At 36.3% G+C, this 11,440-nt stretch overlaps 1 protein-coding gene across 1 annotated transcript in view; it reads right to left on the bottom strand.

The window, feature by feature from the left end:
- The window catches only part of LOC106460052 (filamin-A-like), a 96,619-nt gene that overhangs the window by 15,749 nt on the left and 69,430 nt on the right, over positions 1–11,440 (bottom strand). The window contains 7 exon segments of the mRNA XM_013919740.2: positions 7,204–7,356; positions 7,601–7,774; positions 8,091–8,312; positions 8,972–9,175; positions 9,542–9,715; positions 10,406–10,543; positions 11,118–11,201. Of these exon segments, the coding sequence (XP_013775194.1) occupies positions 7,204–7,356; positions 7,601–7,774; positions 8,091–8,312; positions 8,972–9,175; positions 9,542–9,715; positions 10,406–10,543; positions 11,118–11,201 (1,149 nt within the window).

Raw genomic sequence — 11,440 nt, 5'->3', positions numbered from 1 at the left:
CGTGTCGATCTACTATAGTGTGTGTGTGTGTGTGTGTGTGTGTGTGTGTGTGTGTGTGTGTGTGTGTGTGTGTGTGTGTGTGTGTGTGTGTATTAATTATCCAAACAGGCCTTAATAACCACAACAAAAATGTTGCATAAATTAAAAAGTTCACCAGGGCATAGGTTATAATGTGTGATATAAGATGTGCCCTAGGTTTTGGAGGTGACTGTAGAAGTAGAACCCACATTGCAGTGGGGATACCGTGTCTCACTAGCCTCACATGTTAAAGAAAGAAGAATAAACAAAAATTAAGAAATATAGATAAATGAATTTGTATAAGTAATCCTGAGATAAATAATTTCATTAACATTATTTATCCAGTAAAATTAGTAATTGAAAAGACTTCAATCTCTGAAGTAGAGGCACGTTATTTACATGTAGAAATTAAAATAATTAATCTAAATGGTTTTGATAAAAGAAAAATTTTTCTTTAACAATATATAGCCCACCCTCTCCTAACAGTAATATGCCATATTCGTCTGTTATAAGTATTATAACTTAATAATTACTCAGATTCTGTAAAATTTGCAATAAATTACAATATTTCATTACTAAGGTTGACATATTTATGCAAAAATTAATATTTAATTGATTTAATAAAAATAAGGTTATTTAAACAACTTGGCACCATTTTCATGTGTGTGTGTGTGTGTGTGTGTGTGTGTGTGTGTGTGTGAATGCCATTCTCAGATGCAAACATAAAACCTTTTATATAGGGTAGATAAAGTATGAAAGTTAACACCTACACTGAAAAGGTATTTCTGATAGATTCTTACATCCACTCACATAATAGCTTTTCTCAACTTGTACTGTCCTCTATATTCGCAAATTTTCACTCACCACTAGCCTTCATATTCCCACCTACCCCCACATGTTTCACGTAAGGCAATTGCATGATAGCTTGGAAATGAGCATGTGACAACTCTTAGCACAGCTGACTCCCTCTATGCAGCTTAGCTCAATTTCACTTTGAGATTGGGTAACATAAAAAAGAAAAGACACCAGAAGTTGAGAGTAGGTGAAATTCTATCAGAAATACATCTTCAGTGAAGGACAATGTTAAGTTCCAATATGATATCTTACCTTCCCTCACATAATAGCTAGAATCATACATTGATTTGGTGGTGGGAATGGTGTAACATTACCTAGATGAGTCCCCTTCAGAAAGCACCTAAAGGAAGCCCATGGGGTGTGTGAATAAAGAGTATGTAAAATACACCCATGGGAGACTGCATCACATTTGAGCCAGGCACACATATGCCCGTGAAAATGATGTGTTGCAATAAGGGTGGAATCACAGGAAGAACTTCAAAAATTAAAGGATGGGAGCCCTGGTATAGAGTAGCTCAGACATGGGAACTGAAAAGAAGATCTTTCATTCCAAGGACCCGCATTATCATGTGTGCTTGTCCAACACAACCAACACCGGTAACCCTGGGAACCAACATCCAAAGAATGGTAGGAAGGCAGATAGCAATGCGGTAGTTCAACTCCTGTCCAGAACCAGGCAGCACTGGGAATGATTGTCCAGTCAGCAGTAGGATGAGGGTACCTGGACCACTCACATGTGAGATCTTATAAGACTGGTCCAGCTCCAATCAACACCAGTAACCCCTGGGAACTGACATCCAGGAGACAATAGAAACAAGAGTGCCCAGCCAGAGAGCTGAACTGCATTGTGGTGGAAATCATCCAGTCCATAACCAGGTGGCATGTGAAATAGAACATCAGGTCCTCAGTAGGAGTGTATATACACCATCTACACTGGAAGAACACTACTGCCCTACTATTAACTAAATAAAATTAAGCACACTCAGGAGGAAGGCCCCATGGTCCACCATCCCAACAGGTAGGAGCTAGTAAGTGATAAGGACTCATCTGTACTCCACTAGAAAAATGAGTGCGTGTGTGTGTGGGAAAGGAATGCATTGGAGAGTCCAGAAGAATGCAACACCAGAAACAGTGCAACGGGTGACCACAAAACGTTATTTTGAAAAGCAAACCATTCCAGATACAGCTGAACCAAGGAGCAGCTGGGATGATTATAGCTGGTCAGGCAACATTTGCCACTGAGCAAAATCCATATATGCAAGAAAGGATCCTGAAAAAAGAAAAAGAATAGTATAAAAAAAAACACCAACTAACTCATAGAGAAACTGTGGAGCTCAAGATGGCAACAGGAGGTAGATGATAGCCTGTAGAGCAGAAAACAGCCAGATGTTACAGATAATGTGAGATAAATGTATGGGAAGTGGTTCACCTGCCAGCAGGAACTATATACTGTAAAAGATGATGGAATTGGGCAGCCAGGGGCATGTTAAGGTGACAGATTTTATTGGAGAAGACTTGGAAGAGATGACAATCATCAAGAGAAAGGAAAGAATAAGCCAGATGAATCAGCTGGAAAATCCAACCTACAAGGTTAATAGGAGAAATATCCTGGGAAAGGGGAGGGTTCCAATTAATAAACAAATGGGAACCACAGAAGGGAGCAGTGCAAGCCACGTAACAGAGAAGACCCTGGACAAGACATAAAAGGCAATCTGGATCAAAACAAGAATCAAAGTGAGAAATGGGAGTGAAAGCAAATTTTCCCTCATGTGTGGTCAAAGTTTTGGGCATGAAAGACTGATATTGGTAGAGAATGACATAGGATTTGTAATAGAATGTGTGAGAGACATCGAGAATGAACAAATCTGAATGTTGACATCCACACACACCAAGAGAAGAAGGAAAGTCTTTAAGGAGAGATGATATAAGGAACAGGAAAACGTGGGCTTGAAGGGAAGAAATGTGAGAGCATTGGGGATGACATTGAGTTTCCAGTCAGGGAGGGCAATAGGATGTGGAGGACAGCAAAGGTGGAATGAAACAAAAGTGTGAAGACTGGACAAACAAAAACACAGCAAAATTTTATGAAATAAAAGCAGCTGACAATGCCACATGATAACCAGGTACAGTAAAAAGTCAGGTGTGGGAGTGTAGGACAGGACAGAGGAAAACCATTATGAGAAAACCAACAGCATTAGACGTACCACCTATATTGGTAAAATGACATGGAGGAAGGATGCAAGGAATGAGAAATTAGGGGAAGCAACTGGCTGGGATAGTCCAGTCCAGCCCATCTGGCCAGGGACTGGACAAAAGCCATGTGTGAAGACGGGGTGTTGGAAGAAAAGTGAAGGATGCAGCATGCTCAAATGAGGTTGTCTGAGGAGGGTGAGTGAGAGAGGTAGAAGAAGAGGATGTATCAGTAAAAGCAGGTACAAAAGTGGAAACCACAGCTGTGTCAACCAAAGAGGTGCTTCCAAGAGCACTTGACATGAAGTGGCTTGTATGATTGCGAGGACAAGAGGAAGAAGATGGATTGGGAGGATAAGCATAAAGATAATTGCCCCCAATCCTGACTGAGGGCATTGATTGCCACATTCAAAGGATGAGGAATAGGAGACCATAACCTGAAGCTTGGAATTCAGGTGGGTGGCAAAGGATTCCAGTTCTGGACTACCCCACTGTAAACACAGTCAACCAAACACCTGTGGGCCGAGGTGTCCACTCCATGGGGAGAATCTTGTTGATGCACAATAAAAGATTCACAACCAGATTCAGGGCACCTAGTATATGAATTGCTGTCAATCGAATGTAATGGCTGTGGGCCTAAAACGGAAGGTTCAAATTGTGGAAACAAAGAGACCTCAAATGAGTGACCCCTTGCTGAGTGATGTACAAGACAACCATGGGAATTATTGGAATGGATCATAACCGATTGGTTCCAGAGAGGCATAAAGAAATTAATCAAGGCCTGATAAACTGTGAGCAGTTCTAACTATAAGGAACTATAATGGTGGAAATGAAATCACCTGGAAAGGAGAAGATGGGCAAAGGCCATGACCACCCAACAAAAAATGTAGGGAGCCAAAACCAGCCTGAACAGAAGAACCCAGAACTGGTAGAAACAAGCCCAAAGGACAAAACAAAGAAAATGCTGAGGAGATTGGAATGTAGAGGTAAGTATCCAAGACATCTACCTTCGTCATCCCCAGACCAGGAGTAAAAATCCATTGAAGAGATAGGTATAACTCCATGGTGAATTGAAAAAGGTCTGGGAAATAGTTCAAGGAAGAAAGATTGATGTCGTCCTGGGGACAACAAACAAATGGGGATAGAAACCTGGCTGAGAAGGATCCACCCATTCCACAGTGCCCTAGTGAAGAGGGTCTAGAACCACCTTGGACAGATACTGGCTGAAAATGGGATACCAAGGAGAGGGGAAGGAGATGGGATGAGGAGACAGAACTCCCAGAACCCAAGGGTTTGTGGTAAAAGACTTCCACATAGTGGCAAAATGCAAAAGCCTGGACCCCACTACACCTGTACCTATCACTGGGGGCGCTGAAGTGGTCGACGAAAAAAACTGATGGTTAACCTCGAAGACCCATGTAGCAGTAACTGCTAAAGGGGAAGAAGGATGGGGTGAGACAAGGAAACAGGTTCAGGAGGAGGTTGAGACAAACAGGAAGCCAATGATAAAATGGAGGTGTGCAAATAGGTAGACTCGACTCTGAACTCTAAAGAGTCAGGAAGGCCCCCAAAGACATCTTGCCTATAGGAAGGTTGGGGTAAACAGACAAAAGAGTGTCCCGACCCAAAAGATCCTAACAACAGAGGAGCCATGTCTGAAGAGAGAGAAAGGGCAGAAAAGGACAACTGTGTCAGAGTAGAAAAAAATCAGGGCATGAGTCTCCACCACAAACCTTTCAGATGAACAGTGAAGAGCCTCAGACAATAGGCTAATCAAGGAAAGAGAATAAAGGAGGGAGGATAAGGTGAAGCAGATATAGGAGAATTGAGGTTGGAGAAACGTGACCATAGTATTGGGATCTGAAAAGAAGAGAATCCAACTGCTGCAACTCCAAAAAAGGAAACTCAGACCAATGGTAAGCCAAGGCATGGGCTTCCATATTATGTGGGGGTTGAGGCATACTGACCCCAGAATGTAATTGGTCTGCAAACCTATTGGCATGAACTCCAATATCTGGTGAGGTGGGGAGACAAGATATGTGCCCAAAGGTGTCTCACTTAAAAGGGAAGGGGAGGAAATGGGAGACAGGAACAAAAGTTAACAAATCTGATTGATCAACTCCAGGAAAGGAAGAAAAGGCCTGGGCACATCTACTAGAGCTAAATGTGACTGTGTAGCATAAGATAGTGGAGGAAATAGAATGTCAAAATCATCATCTTCTTATGCAGGTACTCATAAATAAGACATGACAGGATAACCTTCAGGTAAATCAGAAACCTGATGATGGTAGTCAACTTCCAGTACACTAAGGCCATAATGTTTTGTGCCAGTAACTGTGGACCCAAAGCCATTGTAGACAAAGTAAGGTCAATTGCATTGTGAACAGCAGTAGTAGTAGTTGTAACATTAAACTCTGAATTCCTGATAACTATAAGTGGAAATAGTCAAAAATCCACACAGGGAGCTCAAGAAAAAAACATGGAAGAAATTTAAAGATGTAATATTAACGTATATAAACAACAATTTAGAAAATTGAAGTGTAGCAAACTAAAAAAAACTAAGTTCTTCAAAAACAAACAATTAACTGATTGAAATTCAGTGAGTAAGGCTCGAGCAAAAAACATATCTAAACACCACAAGTGCCAATCAATAAGTGAAGTTTAGCTAAGCTCCATACAGGTAGTCAGCTGTGCTACAAGTAGTGTCACACTACTCCTATTGGTAGAGGATTGTTGCATGCTCATTTGCATATTATCATGCAGCTGTCTCACATAAAAACACGTGAGGGTAGGTAGGAGTGGCAAGCAAATATTTGCACATAGAGAGGGCAGTACAAATCGAGAAAAGCTACTATGTGAGATATCACATCAGAAATTAGTAGTTACAGTAGACTTTGCAAGTAAACATAATAGGTGGAGGTTGGGAGTTATACTAGTTTACATAACTTGGTTGGGTCTACTTTACTGCTAATTAACTTATTAATTTTGGTCTTTACTTCTATAATGGAGGTTGGAATGCCAACCTCATGGGGTAAGGTTGCCTTCCTTACTCCCAGTAGCAGGACCTTATTTTCGTTTTTTTTTAGTTTATATTTCTTTGGAGAGCAGTCACCTTCCCACAACTGTCTGCAGGCAATGAAGGGTGGTATAGATGTGGGGTGTTGTGGGCCTAAGCACCCACATCTCGCTCTCCTTACTTATTCTTATTTATTTATTTATTCTTTTTACTTTAACATGAGAGACTAGCAAATGGAAGTTAAGACTAATGGACGGGTTATTCCCACAACATTGTAAGTCCTACTTCACCAGTCACCTCTAAAACCCAGGGCACATCTTATATCCAACATTATAGCCTGTGCCCTGGTGATCTTTATAACTTAGGCAGAGTTTTTGTTGTAGTTTTTTTTGTTAAGATCTGCCTTGATAATCAAAATACTTTTTCATCACATTTTTGGACTTGATACTTTTCTTTTCAATGCAGTTCTTTTTTTTTTATGTTAATCTTTGCTTGACTGTTCGAAATTGGTTTTGCATATGTATATATATGATTTTAATTGTGATTTTTTTGAAGTGTTGGCAAATTTTATCCACCAGTTATAAGTATCTATTAACACACACTTAAATAATTTTGTATCAAGATATATACAAAAATAAGAGCATATCTGAAAACTACCTTTACCAAACAATTGTGTGCATCAGCAAGTTCTGTTATTATTTCCTAGATGTAAGGAAGAGAAACCCCTTTCTGACTCTTAACTTAAAGATCAAAACATCAGCTGTGTATCTGAATATTCAGCCCCTAAAAGCAACCATGTATACACTGAAGCACAGAAAAACTAATTTATCTCCCTCTCTTTTCCCTCCTACAGTAGACTAAGCAAATTATATGGTATTAATAATGACAATACTAACATTTATTTTTAATATAAACATTAAATGTTGCTTTGTAAAATCTCAAATTTTTTGGTTAGTTTTTAATTCTTTTTTGTTGTACAGTTTTGTTAAGTTATTGTGGTTCGACATTAGTTTCATGTTGTTTTACTTTTCCCACACTAGTTTGTCCAAAACATTCACAAAATGACATATTACAAAATAAGCATGACAGATGTAGGCATTTATGACATTACAAAAAAAACCTACTTGAGATTAATATATCAAAGTCCTTGGCAGCACCAAATCCTCCGGTTTCTATCAAGAAAGTAGCATCTGTATCAAGTGACACAGATTTTAGTCCACTTCCATGTGCTATGATAGACTGGGATGGATCTCTCATTTCTACAACTTGAGGGCAGCCTAGAGCAGTAAGGGATGGATTTCATTAAAGATAAATCATACCCACACTAAGAACTTTGAAACATATGTAATGCTTAATACACTTTGTATTAATGACAAAGTTAAACTAATACTCAAAAATGGATTTAAAATTTTAAAAATGCTTTATTATAGTAACTAAACTTATTTTTGTAAAACAATATTAATTTTTAAGAAAAGCAGGCAAGATTCTGAAATTTAAAAAAATAAAAAATATCAGAATTACCTGGAGCTTGATGACCATTGTAAAATACATCAATTTTGTGAGGAAGATCTGATCGCGGGATGTAAGTAACAAGATGGACTCCCTGACTGATCTCACGTACACTATTTCGTACTTCCTGACCACCAACAGTGATTTTAACAGCAAGCTGACCTCGACCTGCTCTAGAAGTATCCACTGGAGAAAAAAAAAAGTACTTTATAATTACACGAACAACTGTCAATGCTATAATAATTTTTTAAAGTATCAAATATTTTTCAATCTTAACAAAATCCTTTCATAAAATCAATTTTCACCATTACATTGCAATGTAATAATAATTATGAACTTGTGGTAAAAGAAACATTTTCTGCATTTGAAAACATCAATGCTTAATTAAAACCATTACAAAGGACTATTTATTCAATTCTGCCTTTATAAAAGAATTATAAAAAGTAAATAAGAAAATCTTCTAATCATACTAAAACTAGCTCAAATGGGCATAGAAACTGACCTTTAAACTTTTGCTCTCTGTTCACCACACCATCATCAAGGTCCATCACTTTCACTCGACTGGGATCACATACTTCCACTACATAGGGCTTACTAGTAACAGGCACACCTTTGTGGAGAACTTCAACCTTATAGGTACCCACCTCTCGGGCATGATACTCTGCACGGTAGCTGTTCTGTTCAGTACGAACTACAGAAGCTTGGACGGGTATATCCAAGGGACCTGTCGACAGATTTCATGGGTTATATATTTTGTTCTTATGGATTAAAAACTCTCGCTGTACATAAATATTTTTTGCAGTTTCATGGATTCAATAACTGCAATTGCTCAAGTTTTCACAACTTTTTAATTTCTTATAAAATAATAGGTTAATTTTAAGCTGAAAGGTTAAATACATTACTATAATGGAGGGTAACAGAACAAGCATTTAGGTTATATCAGCCAGTTATACCAACTAATATTCTTGCTGGGAGATATAAACTTACATAATCTATAAAATAAGCAAAATTCAAAGTTTTATCTTTTCTTGGTTTGATATACTTCAACTTTCTAAACATATCACACAACTGGCAATTCTCTAATATTACCTATGATATCAACAATAAAATGACAAAAAATATAATTACATTTCTTATACAAGACTCAAATCTACATTCAATAAAACAGTGTCAATAACTATATGCATATCAATAAACTAGAAATTAATAACAAGTATCCCTGATTTTTATTCAATTATTTCAATACAATAGAAAACTACTAATCATTTGAGTATAGAACTATTTCTCTACAAATTTTGAAATATTTAGAATTTTTTTCAATATTCAATATACTTTACATAACACAAGGACACTTTCTACATGATATACATATTACAAGCCTACCAATAACACGTATGTCAACATCAGAGGTCATGTCTTTAGTGTCTATTTCAAACATGTTGAGAGATCCCACAAGGCCATGTTTTAAACCATCTCCTCTGGCTATTAATGTTGGGCCACTTCTGGTGATCTTCGAACCTAAGGCTGTTGCTGTTGACTTTCTGTCCAATTCAGGTGAATCCTTAATTTCTATTTTATATGGACTCCCTGTGAACACATGATGTGGTTTATTTTATAGGAACATTTACTGGCAAACTGCTATTGCTTAAGATTCAAATTAACCGAAAATTTAGTAGAAACCTATAGCATAAATGAAAAGCCAACAAAAAGGTTCTTAAAAAAAACAATAACTGACATTTACAGTTTTACAATAAAAATGAATTAAGTTTTACATTATGTTATTCTTAAACAGAACTTAAAGAAAATGTCTAATGCTTTTACATGATTTTTTATAGTTCTCATTATAAGCATAAGAACAAAAATTAGATGACTCTTCAAATATAGCTTAGTTACTGAAATATTACCTAGTTCTATATAGATATAATAAAAATACTTAATAACATGTGCTTTTACCTGGAATGTCTTCTTCATTAAAGGTGATGTTAACATAATGAGGAACCTTCTCCTGAGGCACAAAGGTGACATTATACAAACCCCGGCTTTTCATTGCAACTTCTGCTCGGACAGAAGACTTGCGTGTGGTGACGACAAGCTCAAGGGTTCCTTCCCCTGCCTGTGAAGCATCAACTAATAGGGAAAAAAATAATTTAAACTTTGTATATTGCAGAATTTTCATGAAATTGTTTACTTTTTAAGGAAGATCAAACACTGAAATACATTTGTTAAAACTTTATAATCTAAAATAGTATAATCACAACTTTTCACATTTTGTGTTTCCCAATTTTCCACATGATAAAGTTCAATAGTTCTGGTTACATATTTTTATTATTTCTATTAAACTACAATAACTATTTGTAATTATAACATTTATTAATGTACAAGAAAATTAATTTGCCAATCCTAGTACAGACCTTCCTCCCCCATTTCCCAAATATCACAAACTGATCCACAGAACAGCATATTACAAAGCTTGTTATTCTAAGAACTTAAGAATGATATGTAGAAAATAATGTATAATAATATGTCAACCACACTATCTGTTATATCTAGTGATGAAAAGATCTTTCACCAAATAACATGGATCATTAGGCCAGCTGGGATATGTAAGACATAATGATGGTTGAAATGTTATTATCAAGTTGCATGAGCAACAACTGTTACAGTACAAACTAGATTGTTGGTGAAGTGTAATTTTTATCAATTTTATATGAGTAAACCACAGCCAAAAAAACTTTTAGGCAGTAAGTTTAACCAAGTAACTAAATTTGAAAAGGTTTCTCACCCTAACTCAAAATAATGGGATACACACAGCATTACCTTGGAATGTTACAGGTTTTCCAACAGCTCCTGGAGAAATATTGGACACTTTCACCTTACTAACATCATAAACATTACTGGTGAATGGGCTTCCAGGAACAGAGATACCATCTAACATTACAGCCACTAGGTGAGGACCTGAAAAATTGGTAATATGCCAGAACATTCAGATTTATACCTAGTTCAAAAAGTACTTACACTATGTCACTGTTATTGCTTCAAATGTTGATTATCCCCAAATACCAACAGATAACTTTTCAACACATGGTAATATAGTAGGTTTTACAGGCACAGATTGAATCTTAACAGAAAATCCCTAATCAATTCAAGATTTATATTTGAAAATAAGCAAATATTCTGCCCAAGCTTTAAAAAAAACGAAATTGTTCTCTAAACAAATTACACATTTCATTTCTATGATAATTTGTAAACTTTAGTTTTTGATAATTTTTTATCTTTTTTTTTAGTCAAACTGAAATATCTATTATCATTTAAAGGCCAAAATCACATTATAAATTAAAAAGCTTTCAAAGAATTACACCAAATTTTAAGTATTTTTACCTGAACAAATTATACTTAATGATTGTCTCAGCCAAAAACTGTCAAAAAGAACTAGCCATAAAAAGGAAACTAAAGAGTCATTTAAACAATTAGTTGATTACAAAATGACAATCATTGAAAGACCTTGAACATGAATAATTTTTGTACATACCAACTTCTGTTGTAGAAAACTGTACATCATAGGTTGTATTTGATGTAGCTTTGATATCAACAGGAAGTTTCTTCGTTGAAGGAGCTAATGATAAACATCACAGTATTAAGTTTTCACTTAGTAACGTGGTAAAAAAAAAAATTACAACAACATAAAAGTCACAAAATATTCAGTTCATTTGTCACAGAAAAGTCACAACAAAGATTATGAAAGCAAAGGCTTAATCAGTAGGTGGAGAAATACAAAAGTGCTTCTTAAAGTACTTTGTTTTCCGTGTTATTTTACCTTGCTATATATATATATATATATATATATATATATAT

This window comes from Limulus polyphemus, unplaced genomic scaffold (assembly GCF_000517525.1).
Source record: "Limulus polyphemus unplaced genomic scaffold, Limulus_polyphemus-2.1.2 Scaffold32, whole genome shotgun sequence".
Lineage (NCBI taxonomy): Eukaryota > Metazoa > Arthropoda > Merostomata > Xiphosura > Limulidae > Limulus > Limulus polyphemus.
The sequence above is the reverse complement of the archived record's forward strand: the minus strand, read 5'-3'. Positions and strand labels throughout refer to the sequence as shown.